Source organism: Syzygium oleosum, unplaced genomic scaffold, assembly GCF_021117445.2.
Source record: "Syzygium oleosum isolate NSW1041296 unplaced genomic scaffold, Sole_v2.1 Sole_v2.20, whole genome shotgun sequence".
Classification (NCBI taxonomy): Eukaryota; Viridiplantae; Streptophyta; class Magnoliopsida; order Myrtales; family Myrtaceae; genus Syzygium; species Syzygium oleosum.
The window spans coordinates 5,616,160-5,631,103 of NW_026607504.1; the positions used below are offsets into that span (position 1 = coordinate 5,616,160).

Consider the following 14,944-nt stretch of genomic DNA (forward strand, 5'->3'; position numbering starts at 1 on the left):
CTCACCAAAATCTATGCCCACCTAGCGTGCATTACTTAAATGTGCCTATCCATCTCTTAATTACATTTACAAATTTTAATAACTGCGTAATAATATCACAATAATAATTGGAAGTTATGATTTATTCGTTGGAAAATCGAGAGCCGAATAAACTAAACAAATCCATAAGTTCAAATATAAAATTTATGATATTGAAGCACGTAAAGACTGAAGAATGTTTCGGTGTCGGCTTTTGCTATCTCAATGAATCGTAACCGGCCTGGCCCATTTACGTCCTAGCCGATCCGAGAAAAGATCGGGCAGATCATATTGGATCCGGATCCCCAATTTGATTTCATTTTGACCTACTCGGCACAATCCCGCAAGCTGATTTCTACATTCAAGCGAAAGCGAAGCTGAAACAGATCTGAAAAGCTCGATCGCTACCCTTGATCACGTAAGGTGCTGCTCTACCGCTTGTTCTTTGGATCATCGATCTCGACCACAATTCGAGGTGCACAGTCGCAGAGTTCTTATAAAGTCAGATGCATCCAAGTTCGAAGGAGGCGGCAAAGAACTAGTATTAGAGAGCTGTTAGAAACATGCATCCTTGTAAACATCGTGTATAGATGGAGAAAAATGTTCGGTCGGTGTCGCACACTACTTGCCAATTCACAGCTAACAGAGACATGGTGTGAGATATACTCGCTCTAATGTAATGTTTTATTGTGGTGACGACTTCATTTGCGAATTTGACATGGAGATTAGTGTTCAAGGAAATAATATGCTTGTTTGCTGGAATCGAAGCAATCAACTTGATGCTTCGGAATTGCTTCAATTTGGAGTGAGCATTTATCACCCTCTTTTGGCCTTTTTGTGACTTTACTTGTGATAGCAAGTTAAATAGGTGATTTCTATATTCCACATGAATTACGTTAGGCTAGTGATGCTTGCGGGACAATTTGTGAAAATCACAGTGGTTAGAGTGAAGATCACTGGATTTCAATTTGGAGTACTGATTGAGAAATCAAACTTTAACTCTCGGCCTATATTCTGATCTTCTCAATTAAAGTAGATCATACGCATGCTAGTACAAATAATGAAACCTGATTTTGTCACTTTACTTCCACCTTGGGCAAATACAGAATCGCTTGACAATCATGCATCCAAAAGTGGTGTTGCGAGTAATGTGTCGTCGGTGTTTTGACATGAATCACGTTAGGCTAGTGATGCTTGCGGGACAATTTGTGAAAATCACTGTGGTTAGAGTGAAAATCACTAGATTTCAATTTGGAGTACTGATTGAGAAATCAAACTTTAACTCTCGTCCTATATTTTTTATCTTCTCAATTAAAGTAGATCATATGCATGCTAGTATGCCAGAACTTGATTTTGTCGCTTTACTTCCGCCTTGGGAAAATTCAGAGAATCGCTTGACAATCATGCACCCAAAAGTGGTGCTGCAAGTAATGTGTCATCGGTGTTTCGACATGAATCACATTTGGCTAGTGATGCTTGCGTGACAATTTATGAAAATCACAGTGGTTAGAGTGAAGATCAATTTCAATTTGAAGTACTGATTGAGAAACCAAACTTTAACTCTTGGCCTATATTCCGATCTTCTAAATTAAATAGATCATACGCATGCTAGTACAAATGCTGGAACGTGATTGTGTCGCTTTACTTCCTCCTTGGGCAAATTCAGAGAATCGCTTGAGTGTTGCGAGTAATGTGTCTTCAGTGTTTCGACATGAATCACGTTAGGCTAGTGATACTTGCGAGACAATTTGTGAAAATCACAGTGGTTAGAGTGAAGATCATTGGATTTCAATTTGGAGTACTGATTGAGAAACCAAACTTTAACTCTCGGCCTATATTCTGATCTTCTCAATTAAAGTAGATCATACGCATGCTAGTACAAATGTTGGAACTTGATTTTGTTGCTTTACTTCCACCTTGGGAAAATTTAGAGAATCGCTTGACAATCATGCATCCAAAAGTGGTGTTGCGAGTAACGTGTCATCGATGTTTCGACATGAATCACGTTAGGCTAGTGATGCTTGTGGGACAATTTATGAAAATCACATTGGTTAGAGTGAAGGTCACTGGATTTCAATTTGGACAATTTGGAGTACTAATTGAGAAACCAAACTTCAACTCTCGGCCTATATTCCGATCTTCTCAATTAAAGTAGATCATATGCATGCTAGTACAAATGCCAGAACCTGATTTTGTCGCTTTACTTCCGTCTTGGGTAAATTCAAAGAATTGCTTGACAATCATACATCCAAAAGTGGTGTTGCAAGTAATGTGTTGTTGGTGTTTCGACATGAATCACGTTAGGCTAGTGATGCTTGCGGGACAATTTGTGAAAATCACAGTGGTTAGAGTGAAGATAACTGGATTTCAATTTGGAGTACTGATTGGGAAACCAAACTTTAATTCTCGTCCTATATTCCGATCTTCTCAATTAAAGTAGATCATACGCATGCTAGTACAAATGTCAGAACCTGATTTTGTCGCTTTACTTTCGCCTTTGGCAAATTCAGAGAATCGCTTGACAATCATGCATCCAAAAGTGGTGTTGCGAGTAATGTGTTTGTCGGTGTTTCGAAAAGGGTACTGCTTCTTTGTTCCTTGTAATGTTATGCAGGGTAAATGGGTGTTTCTGAATTTTGTTCCTATCCCAAGTTAATGCTTATATAATGGTGGTAGTTCTGAGGATGATTTTGAGGTAAATTAAAGGCTAATGCTGCTTTGCCTTGCTTTATCCTCTCCATACATATATCATGCTAATTACAATTACAATTCTACATCATGCTAATTACAATTACAATTCTACTTGAATGTAAATATTAGTAAAATCTGATTTATATATCCACAAACAGTGGGCCGGCAATCACAAGTCCTTATCTAATTTAGTTTCGAAAAACAATTTAGTTCATAATACGAGCCGTCACTTGAATCTATCTCCTTTTTAGAAGGCTAGGCTAGGAAATGCTCTTGCTATCCCTTTAGTAGTATAGTCTGATTCTATTCTAGCGGTATCAAATGGCCGAATCTATTTTCTCCTTTCTTTGCATGCAAGTAAGGAACTATCCTTTAATTGTCTCGAGCTACATACCCTTTTCATAAGATGTTGTCGATCTTTCTAGTCCGGTACCAGTACCTCTCCATAGTTTAATGGACACTAAGCATAGCCTTCGCCCCTAATATTTGAGAATAGTTTAATAGTTTAATGCTCACTGCAGATGCTTATTCAAGAAACAATGTCACAATTCAAATTATAGTCCCCGAAGCACCGGACTCGGACTTTGAATATTGATATTTCTTAAGAGAATGATTTCAGTAGCAGATTCCCTGTTTTGGGGACAAAGGACACAGAGTTCAGCAGAGAAGAGACAACCTTAACAGATGAATCTTTTTAGCAGATGGACAACCGCAGATCACCTCAAGCAATGCATCTGTGTTTACTTGATCTCGTTTAAGCAAAAATCCCGAATTATATCGAACTGGAATCTGTACGCTAGGTTCAATAAGCAATGCCCCGTTTCTATGGGGGTCTAGGCTTGTCCATTGAGTCTGATAATGCATCCTAAGTATGTAATCCAGGAGGTGTCGAACAAAGTTGATTAATTGGAATATGCCAACTAAGCGAACTGGATTCACATAGAAATTGGTCCGGCATTCTTATTTTTTGGCCATATGGAATTTGGTCCGAGTTGATAGGACTGGGGTTCATCCAAGCACCGTGAGCGATAAAAAAAAATTGAAACCGATGAATTCGGACCAGACTGAACTTTGTGCACACCTGGCGTGCATTACTTAAATGTGTATATTCATCCCTTAATTACATTTACAAATTTTATTAACCGCGTAATAATACTAAATAATAATTGGGAGTTATAATTTATTCCTTGGAAAATCGAGAGCCCAATAAACCAAACAAATCCATCAGTTCAAATATAAAATTTATGATATTGAAGCACGGAAAAGACTGAAGAATGTTTCGGCGGTTGGCTTTTGCCCGGCCCAGCCCGGCCCATTTACGTTCTAGCCGACCCGATATAAGATCGGGCCGGTCATATTGGATCCGGATCGCATCCCCAATTTGATTTCATTTTGACCTACTCGGCACAATCCTGCAAGCTGATTTCTACATTCAAGCGAAAGCGAAGCTGAAACAGATCTGAAAAGCTTGATCGCTACCCTTGATCGCGTAAGGTGCTTCTTTACCGCTTGTTCTTTGGATCATTGATCTCGACCACAATTCGAGGTGTACTGTTGCAGAGTTCTTATAAAGTCAGATGCATCCAAGTTCGAAGGAGGCGGCAAAGAACTAGTATTGGAGAGCTCTTTTAACCGGATTAGATCCACAAAAGACCAATGACAAGTACATCAGCCGCATCTGTCTCCTCGACACTTTTTTGCTTCTTCCGATTCCTGATGAATAAGTGAGTGAGTGGCACACACAAAGCACCTGTTGCTTGCAGTGATAGTCCAGTCTCTCCGCATCATCAGCATGGACAATCTAAGTTTTCCGACATCCTCGTTTGACTGAAGTTCGGTTCTCAAGCCACTACGACTCCATCTTACTAATTGTATTGACATGTCAGGGACATTCTCCTCGTCTCTCATTATTGCATGCACAGAGGCATCCCGCCATTCATATCTGAATTCGAAAATATCGATTCTTAATCAGAAAAACAACATGCATTGAACCTGTTTGTGTCCCCCAGTACGGTCCTCAAGAACACAAACCCGGGTTCTTAAGTAATCGAAATCATGAGACAATTGGCAAATTTTCGTAATCATCTTAACGGCTTCACGATAAGTTAACATATGAATAACATAACGCGCCAATCCTTCAAACCGTCGTTTAAAATCGGCCATTTATATCCTAGTCCACTTGTTTTGTTTCTCTCTCTCTCTCTATTTTATCGAACACCTCGAGAGAGCTCAACATTTCCACACTGAGATCACACGTGCACATGCTCAATAGCAAGCATGCTCGTCCAAGCTCTCAGCTAGAGCTCCTCTCCGATTTGCCTCTCGTTCCTTTGCAACCGCGGCCAGAACCGCGCATTATCGCGATTTGGATTGTTCATACTCATTCGCAACTCATGTTCATATTTAGCTCCTAGTTACTTTTTTAGATTATCCAGTTACAATGTGAAAATTAAGTGGATGGAGCGAACAGAAGTTGATTGCAAAACAATGGCATGCACAGAGAATGGGGTTGGGGGATATGGAAATAGTACATTTGCATTTCATGAACTATAGTGCATAACTACTGAAATTTGAACAGAGGTCTAAGTCCTGGCCTGCCACTTCTTCTAAACATTATCATGCTGCTCTGTTAGGGAGCTAGGAGTTTGGTAGAGTGAACTAGGCGTGTTTGATGTGGCAATGGCTGTACCTTCCCCTTCTGGGGTACCTTTGACAGCATGTCAGCAACAGAACTCAAAATGGTAAACAATGTTCGATAGAAACTTCTTTCGTATATATGCTGGAACACGGTCTCTTAAGAGAAGAAAGAAAGTTTTGCATGAAAGTAAGTGGGAGGTACGTGCCGTTTCCCTTCCATCAGGTCTTGTTTTTTAAGCTATAACAAAAATTAGCAGCACTGCATAGCCCTCTTCTCCCTGTGCGATATAGTTTGGCCAATAGTCACCTATTTTAGGGTTGGTGCTCCTTCCCCACCATTCAAAATTTCAACAAGATCGAAGGTCAATACTTGTTTTCCCCCCTTCTCACTCGGAGCAGTCACTTTGTTGAAAAGTTCTCGCCAAATGTATTCTCGCATCTTAACCGGTTTATGTTCCAGCTCCTTCAAAACTTAAATGTTAAGACTATCGATTCCAGTTTCCAGTGACGTGTTCAGCTGGGAAAACATGTGGCGATATACGATTGTAAGCTTCGCTTGTTGTTTTCTTACTTGCCATATTGGCATCATCAAATGTTTTGCATCCGGGCGCTTAAATATGAGAAAGGTGTTTGAAAATTCCATATTGATTACTGGTAAGTGATACCCTCGCTTTTCGACACAAAAGGCCACATCACTTGTGCGTTGCTTCAATGATGTAGCTGAAACTCTCTTTTACCTACACTTCCAGTACTGCCATTATTAATGTATGAATTGGTCGTGGCCTTTTTATTTACTGGTCACCTTTCGTTCTTCCCTAAGAGATGTTGTGGAGCACATATGTTTGCTAAAAGCTAAGGATTAACCTAACTGATGAGGAAGAGAAGGATGTGCTGGATTATCTGCATGCATCTCCATATATTCATTGTCCTGCAAAAATATTTAAACAGAAATAATTATCGACAATAAAAGTATTTTTCGTTGACTAATTATTTCGAGTGATACAAACAGGCCATTCTTAAAGAAAATGTTTTCCTGATCATTTATTTTTCGTGAAACAAGAGCATCCTAAGTTGCGTGAACTATCTAATGCGTGGTTGCCTATCAACATCCCACGTACTTTCTATGCTAGCAGACGCGTCCCAGTAACACTAATTATATCAGTCCATACATAAGCAAAATTGTCCATTTTTGTCCGACCTTCAAATTGAAAAAAAAAAAAAAAAACTTTGCAGGTCAGGCCAAAATAGTTTGGAAATCACGAAGAGATAATAAAAATAAGAAAAAAAAACAAAATCATTATCATATTGTTTTCCGCTCGGACAAATGTGCACCAATTGATATTATTAAATGGTGCTTTTAGCCTTTAGTTGCTTGAGGAACTCCTTGTCATGCGACATTAATTACGTCAGTCCATACAGCAGCAAAATTGTCCATTTTTGGTCCGACCTTCAAATTGGAAAAAGAAACTTTGCAGGCCAGGCCAAAATAGTTTGAAAATTGCCAAGAGATAAACAAAAAAATGAGAATAAAAAAATAAAAATAAAAAACTGCTATCTTATTAACCGAGGGCACCGATACCATACCATTGTTTGGAACACATCTCTTTGTCGTAGTGTTGAGTCCCCGAGCAAAGGTTCATGGATTCCATCACGACCGTACAGAACACATAAATAAACAAAACAAAGGAAAGGTGCCAAGGAATGAATATTCCAAAGCTAGTTGTCTTGTCCCGATGTGTTTGTGGTTCTACCAATACTTCGCGACAATAAATCGACCGTGGCAAAATTATAATAAAAATTACTTTGTTATTTTAGCTCCTTTTTTATTTATGTATTTGTTTAACTAGTACTTTAAGTTTATGATTATGAAACGATAGTGTTCTCTTTTGAGGTAACAAAAAAAAAAGGAGGTTGAACGGCCGAATTTATGTGGATCCAAAATAATATTGCACGACGAAGAATGTTGTGCTCGATTATTGAGTCGCTTGGAAATCGAGTCCCTTGAATCAAGATTATATTTGACCATCAAAAAGCTTAGAAACCAAATTTCTCTTAAGGAAAAATTAAATGGACTTTGTTCGTCAGAACTCGAAGCCAAATTCACTAACTAATTTGCATGGGAATTTGTTTCTCCATGGATATGAGAAAGCCTCTCATCAAACACTTGAGTAGTTCTTAAACACAAAATATCATGGAATACATTAATTTTTCAAAAATAAAAAAATCAAAATGTATGCAATAAAATTTGAAGCCATCTTGAATTTCTTCATGTTTCTTAAGTCTCAAATCATATTGTTCTTTGGGTGTGAAGTTCAAAAAGGGGGCTTTGTTTGCTCAAAATTGATAAATCAAAGGATACACTTGCATTATTGTAAGTTATTCTTTGCTTTGAATTGTAGTTTAAGACTAATACCTCGATCATCAAAGAGTTGTATTCTCCTTCAGGGATGATAAGTTTGAATTATTTTGTGAGTAAATCTCTTGTTAGCGTGTACTTCGAACGTTTGCTAATGAATCATGTGGAGTACGGACTTTTTTTGTGATCGAGACTGATTATTATGTAACGAGTACGGGATCAAGCAGCAAATTGGCCGCCCACACTTTTTTTTTGAATAGATACACAGTTAAATACGTACGATATTTTGTTATTCCCAAATTTTTGTTTCTTTTATAATTGAAAATAGATAGATACCTACACGAAAATAGATTTGGTGGGATAGTTTAGTTTCACAATTCCATAAAAGAAGTTAGATGAATATTAATTTGGTCACACTTGAATTGACCTGCGACGTGATTGGTTGATACGAGTACTAAAAATAAAAATTTGCACTGTTTAATCAATAAAGCAAAGATTACATTACGATCAAGATGCGTCTGCTTCGTAAATAGTGAATGATTTGAAAATTACTTTTCCAAAAATGATCATTTGCATCTCTTATAAAAACGAATGGATCATAAATATTTTAATCGTTCACGAAAATATTTAGGTATAAATTATCGTCGAGAATGATGATATTTTTAGAATTTTTCATATTCCGCCAACCGAATTGACGGACGAGTCGTCGTCATCCATCAATGAGTGCCATTGGCCCCGACAAATTGGCATCAGAGTCGGCATTCCACTCTGGAAAAAGATCGAGCACCTGAATATATATATAAATAAATAGATAATAAAAGGAGGAAGAAAACAGAAAGAATACAGACGCCAATCGCTCCCTCACTCTCTCCGTCTCTGTCATCTCCGCCACACGCACGCACGCACGGACGCTCTCTCTCTGTCTCTCTCTCTGTGTGTTTCGAGAGCCGAAGGATTTTCAATCTGGGGTCGCCGGAGTCGGGGAAGTCGCCGGAAAGAAAGAGGGGAGAGAGAGAGGTGGTGAGAAATGCCAGGGCTGAGAGCGCCGTCGGAGTACTCGCAGGAGCCTCCTCGTCATCCCTCTCTCCTCATCAACGCCAAGGTCTCTCTCTTCCCCATTCTCTCCCCCCCACCCTCACCCCCTGCTTCTTCTTCTTCTTCTTCTTCTTCTTTTTTCCGGATTTCCATTCCTTTTCTTTGTTTTTCAACAATCTGTTCGTGCTGCGCTTAGAACCTGGTGGCGTCTAACGCACGAGGTTTTGGGAATTGATGCCGCGGCTTTTTATTGTGTCGTTCTGGGGATCGTGCTCTGTTGTGCATGTTGGGAGGGACTTTGGTTCTGTCCGTTTTGAGGTGGCGCTGGAGATTCACTTTGGAAAAATCTGCTAAATAATTGTATGATTCCGGTGTTAGGTGGGAAATTCTCAGATTTGGTTGAGGTTGTCGATCGGTATGAGCTTTCTTTTTTATATGCTTCGAAGACCGTATTCTCTGAGTTCGTTCCAAGATTCTAGTGAGACTACCCTCTATGGCTTGGTCTCCACGCAGCCATGAAGTCCTCATCGGTTGTTTAATTTGGTGAATTCCCGAGACTCGGCGGACGCTCTTTTTCTACTTGAGCCACGATCAGCTACTTTGATGGCTTGTGGGCATTGCTAGTTGAACCGTATTCAAGTCGTGCTATTGTTGGGACTAGAGAATCGAAGTTGATGTTTTCGAATGCCCGAAAGTGCGGAACTTGAGTGCTATTTTGTTTCGTATCCCCCATCCGGGTCCACTATAAATGGCGGTCGAGTTGTTCGAGTGAGATCTATTTAGCCAGTGGGAGTTTTCTGTAGATTGCTAGAAAATAATACTCTAATTAGATGAATGTGTGCTAATGTTCTTCATGGCGGACTGTGCAGGAGCCTTTCAATGCCGAGCCACCCCGCTCAGCGTTAGTTTCGTCTTACGTGACTCCGGTGGATCTGTTCTATAAGAGAAATCACGGACCCATTCCTCTAGTTGATGACCTAGATAGGTTGAGTTTCCTTTATTCAATTCAATAGAAGCTATTGGTTGATACTTCTTTTTTTCGGTGAATCACATGGTAAACTCTTAGCCTTCTTGCCACCACTGATCTCACACCTGTCTGGCTGAGCAGCTATTATGTCACAATCCATGGGCTGATTGAAAGTCCTAAGAAGATATCAATGAGAGATATATGGTGAGTGCCCAATGCAGGCTTACTTGAAGTTTGGCTGGTAAATAATGTCAAAAGACCATAAGAGTGCTTTTCATGTACTTTATCCCAGTACTTGAGTTCTATCCAGATTCTTTAAGGGGCCTGCGTTCACTGCATTTTTCTCTTATCCCTTATAATGCTGGGTAATAACTGACTTTTCTACTGATATCAGGGCTCTTCCGAAATACAACGTTACCGCTACTTTACAGGTATAGTTTATTTTTTTGCTTGCTCGCTGCATATTTCCTGGGCACGTCTCTTAGGCTATTGTAGTGCCTCTAATTAAGAGGATCAGTAGTTTTCTGATTGATTATATGTCTGAGGACTGTCTGTTTTGGCTTGTGGGAGCTGTGAAGTGTGCAGGCAATAGGAGGACAGCAATGAGCAAGATCAGAAAAGTAAGGGGTGTTGGCTGGGATATCTCTGCCATAGGAAATGGTTTGTTACTTAATTGTCGGTTGAATATGCTAGCTACCTGCATTATGATTCATGTAACCAGCATCCTATAGTAGCTTATAGTGGCCTCTAAATTGCGTAAATTGCAGAAGCGTGTGAAACAATGGACATCAATGTGTTGGACGAGACTTGACGCATGCTCCTTCTCATGCTTTAAAATTGAATTATGATAAATGCCATGCATGTTTGCAAGGGACATTATGCAAACAATTTTCAGGATGGGTGCTGGCTATTGTTGATGCTCCATTCGATGCTTTAAGTACATATAATTGGTTTTATTTGGTGAAGAATGAGGGTTGGTGTAGTCCGAATATATAATTTGGTGCATTCTGATTGCTTTCTAACATTTTGGTCAGTTATCTTATACGTGGTGTTCATATCAGGGAAAATGGCAATTAAATTCATTGTACTTGACATGATAACGTATTGCTCAGTTATCTCATATATGCTGCCTAAAGGCTTTATAATTGAGTCACAAAAATGATGATTTGATTGGAGAGGCCTGTCGCTCTGGGCTCCTTTTTCTTCTTCTAGTTCCACATTGTTACTCGAATCTTTAATTTTGCTAGCATGTTCACGGCAACAGTGAGTTCAAATTTACAATTTTCCTTTTGTTGGTAAGTCCATGCAAAGAGTGGCTTCCTTATAAGAACATTTCCTTGTTGAATAATACTGCTTTGTCCTGCTTCTTGATTCTAGCTGAAAACAAAAAATACTGTGTCTTGATAACATGATGTTCTTTTTGCATAGAACTGTGCTTGAGGATCCAAGTTCAAGTTTTTTTTTTTGTCAGAATACAAGCTCATTGCATCTAGATGTTCTGTCAACTCCTATCACAAATGGTGAAAGAAAAGTTTCTCTTTGGCTTATGTATGTGAAAAGGCAGTATGGACTGTGGACTTACTTATTCTCTTAAGAGTTTGGAAATAGTTTTAGCGGTTCTCCATCCTTATTTTGATCCAAATTCTGGTCAGGTTTTTTTCTTTTCTTTCCTTTTTTTCTTTAGTTTGAAACTAATCATTATCCTGATATGTCCAGCTGTGTGGGGCGGTGCCAAGTTGGCTGACGTTCTTGAGCTTGTTGGAGTACCTAAGTTGACAAGTGTAACTAGATCAGGTGGAAAACATGTTGAATTTGTGAGCGTTGACAAATGTAAGGTAAAGGTTCAAGTTATTCTTGGCCATTGTTTTCTGTCGAGGAAAAAAAGGCGGAAATTAGGAGTGTGTGCTCTATTCTGAATCACTTTAATGTTATTGGAAGCACTAAAACGGCGTTTTTAGTTTCTTTCACCTGATCATTTTTTTCAGTTTGTGAGATTGAAAAAGAATTTCATAATTGTGGCTGTGTTCTATATGCAGAAAAATGTTTCTGCAGTTTGCTTATGATTTTTTTGGGTTTCTGCCGGAGGATTTTTCGGTGCATGTGATGTACTTTAATTATAAGGAAGTAATAATTTCTTGGAGCAGCTTCTTACTTTGCTGTTTCATGTGGAAGTATTTACAAATTGCAATCTCTGGTTGGAACTTTTAAATACAAAATTGCTCTTTGATAACCTTTAGGAGGAGAATGGAGGGCCCTACAAAGCATCAATCCCATTAAGCCAGGCTACTAACCCTGACGCTGATGTTTTACTTGCTTATGAGATGAATGGTGAGGTTAGTGAACTTGTCTTTATGGAAGCATATATGGTGATTTCCATCACAGTGTTCTATCACAAAATAATTGATTATGCTTTTGTTTCATCTGTGTATACTCTTCTTTGCAAATATCACTTTCTCTGTTGCTTCTCCTTTCATTGTCAAGATATAAACCCTGTAGGAATTTGTCTAGGATTGATAGTTTTTCCTGTCCTGCCAAAGACTCTTAACAGGGATCATGGTTACCCATTGCGGGGGGTTGTCCCGGGTGTTATAGGTGCCCGCTCTGTTAAATGGCTAGACTCTATCAACATAATTGCTGAAGAGTGCCAGGTCGGACAAAGTTATCTTTTGTTGAAGTTTATACAGCTCAATCTTGTCTTCTCATATTATTTAGGTAACAATTGTTGTCTTTCAGGGCTTCTTCATGCAAAAGGATTATAAGATGTTTCCACCTTCAGTAAATTGGGATAATATTGATTGGGCAACAAGGAAGCCTCAGATGGATTTTCCTGTTCAGGTAATGTCATTATGAATTAACTCCCGCCTTGGAAAATGTCAAATCTCCATAATTGCATAGCTACATTTTCTTGCCTTGAAGTTGGACATCTCGTTCAGTTTCTAGTTTGCATCGTGCCAGAAAATTTATTTTACTGATGAACGCTCAAAAACAATGTCGCATTCTGTTTGTTCCTCTTGTTCTATAGGAAGGTCTAATCTCGGAGGGATAAATTTAGTGCAGGATGATGGAACTTTACCTCTATTGAACTATAGTGGATTATTGCCTTTTGTTTTTCATGTCATATAGTTGCACTGATTGCTTGATTTTGTGCTGGCAGTGTGCAATATGCTCCTTGGAGGATGTGAATGCAATACAACCTGGAAAGGTTCGATTGTGATCAACAGTTTTACTTGCATAGATATCACAGTTCTTTAGTTAGTAAATTGAGCATGCACAGAATTCTGTTGATTCACATACTATTTACAAATCTATGGTGGTCTGGCATGCACCTGTACATTTGTTCATCTTCCCAAAGGAAAAGTGCTTGTCTCAGTTATATCCATGTGCTAGATTTAATTTCGATATTAGTATGAACCTCCATTTCCTACATTTATTAGTTTTGGGACTCTTAGGTACTGGGGAAGTTTGTTGATATCTCTGCATTTGGATTTCTAAGTTGTTTCACAGCACAGGGATAATAGAGGCTAGAGAATTTGTTCAATCATAAAGGATTTCCTTTCCTGTACAATAATAAAAGGTTTCTCATTTAAACTTGCGAAGTGTTTTTGAAAAGTAAATATTGGGGCTTAAAGTAAAATATAAACAAAAGCGAAAATTGAGGGAAATCTGAATTTGATCGCTGCCCAGCATAGGGTTGGTCAATAGTCGCTGTGATTGGCCCTCCACTAATCCGCAGTTCTTTTGGTTTCACCTCTAAGGTTAAATAAATATTTCTCAAACTCTTGATGCTCCCAAGTCAATGTTGGTGTCCTTCTATGCTATTCAGGGGACTTCCTAATTTGTAGAAATTATTCACCTGAAAGAAGAATGAATCATGATGCAGGTAAAGGTTAGTGGATATGCAGCATCAGGAGGTGGCCGTGGAATTGAGAGGGTTGATATTTCCATAGATGGTGGCAAGAATTGGGTGGAAGCTTCTAGATATCAAAAGGATGGCATTTCCTATGTTGCTGGTGATATTCGCAGTGACAAGTGGGCGTGGGTGCTTTTTGAAGCTACAGTTGATATTCCTCGCGATACTGTGATTGTTGCAAAAGCGGTATGTTGTTTCCTTGATGTGGCAAAGCTTGTTGCTGCTCCCCCGTTATCACTCTCAAAGCCTCGTAATAGCCTATTATGATGGATGAATCTCAAAATATAAATCATCTTCTGGCTATTACCACTTGTTGCACAGTATTCACAATATTGTGAGGGCAAATAGTTATACAATCTTGCTTTAGAGAAGCTAAAATGCAGACATACTTTGACACATGCTGTTTTTTTCAGGCACTGCTTTTCTCAAGGTAGTGTTTGCTTGTAAGCATAGCTTGTTTCTTTTTAATTTGTATGGTTGGTATTATGGAGTACGTTTTGTATTGATCGGTATTGCGAATTGCATTATTTACCTAGCAGTGCAGGCGAAGCTACTCATCAGGAGTAGTAACAGCTGTTTTTGGTCCTTTAAATCACGAATTTGACTAAGAGGCTCAATGATTCTGAATGTCTGATATAAGCCCGAGTACCCATCAATCTCCTCTTTGATGCTCTTGCTGATCGACTCGCATTGATGGTCTCTTTTTGTTTTTTCAGGTTGACACTGCAGCTAATGTCCAGCCAGAAAACGTGGAAACCATTTGGAACTTGAGGGGGATACTGAACACTTCCTGGCATCGTGTTCAGGTACGGGTGGGTCACTCGAAGATGTAGACGACGAGTCGTGCTAAGCATTTACCACGACTCGTGGATTCGACCCGAGAAATAAATGCTGCCTTTTACTCTTTCTCATGGGGACCGTGTAATGGTTTGTTTCGGATGTGCTGTTGAAAAATGACATCCCATCCCTAATCAGCTGAACGATGCAAGTTTAGTGAGTCTTTTGCCACTATACACCAAAATCTCCATGGCATTGTCCGAGACTCGTGCAGTTTCCTGTGTTGGCCCCTTTGTGTTCGCGAATATCGATTCTGCATTTTGTTTCCCCCCAAAGAAATCCACAAAGAAGGAAACAAACCTTGGTGCCTCGCAAACGGGTCCAACCGCAAGTGGGCTGAGACGAAGATGCAAAGCATTCTCGCTGTGAATTGGGCGCTTTGCACTTTTCAATGGTAATACGGCCTCGGAGGGAGCAAACTGGACGAATAACTCTTGAATGATCGTGATGCATGCGAGCCCAATTGAAAAAATTCGGCCTTGGATGGAGCAAT

General features: G+C 39.3%; 1 protein-coding gene across 2 annotated transcripts; it reads left to right on the forward strand.

The window, feature by feature from the left end:
- The first annotated feature begins 8,629 nt into the window (after window positions 1-8,629).
- Window positions 8,630-14,635, forward strand: LOC115693733 (sulfite oxidase). Of its 2 annotated transcripts, XM_030620797.2 has the most exons (12): window positions 8,631-8,804; window positions 9,607-9,722; window positions 9,846-9,908; window positions 10,099-10,135; window positions 10,283-10,364; window positions 11,421-11,539; window positions 11,942-12,037; window positions 12,242-12,352; window positions 12,438-12,539; window positions 12,859-12,906; window positions 13,585-13,800; window positions 14,331-14,635. In XM_030620797.2, exons 1-12 carry the CDS (start codon window positions 8,730-8,732, stop codon window positions 14,445-14,447), a joined length of 1,182 nt encoding a protein of 393 aa, XP_030476657.1. In that variant the 5' UTR covers window positions 8,631-8,729; the 3' UTR covers window positions 14,448-14,635. The 2 variants fall into 2 exon arrangements, with proteins under 2 accessions (XP_056176490.1, XP_030476657.1); XM_056320515.1 differs by lacking the exon at window positions 11,942-12,037 and having other exon boundaries at window positions 8,630-8,804.
- Window positions 14,636-14,944: the final 309 nt, after the last annotated feature.

What these genes read in the sequence shown, in the direction of transcription:
- LOC115693733 (XM_030620797.2), top strand. Translation starts at nt 8,730, where the DNA reads ATGCCAGGGCTGAGAGCGCCGTCGGAGTACTCGCAGGAGCCTCCTCGT. An exon ending in CTCTCCTCATCAACGCCAAG is followed by an intron (nt 8,805 to 9,606) that starts GTCTCTCTCTTC and finishes CGGACTGTGCAG; the next exon opens with GAGCCTTTCAATGCCGAGCC. An exon ending in ATATCAATGAGAGATATATG is followed by an intron (nt 9,909 to 10,098) that starts GTGAGTGCCCAA and finishes TACTGATATCAG; the next exon opens with GGCTCTTCCGAAATACAACG.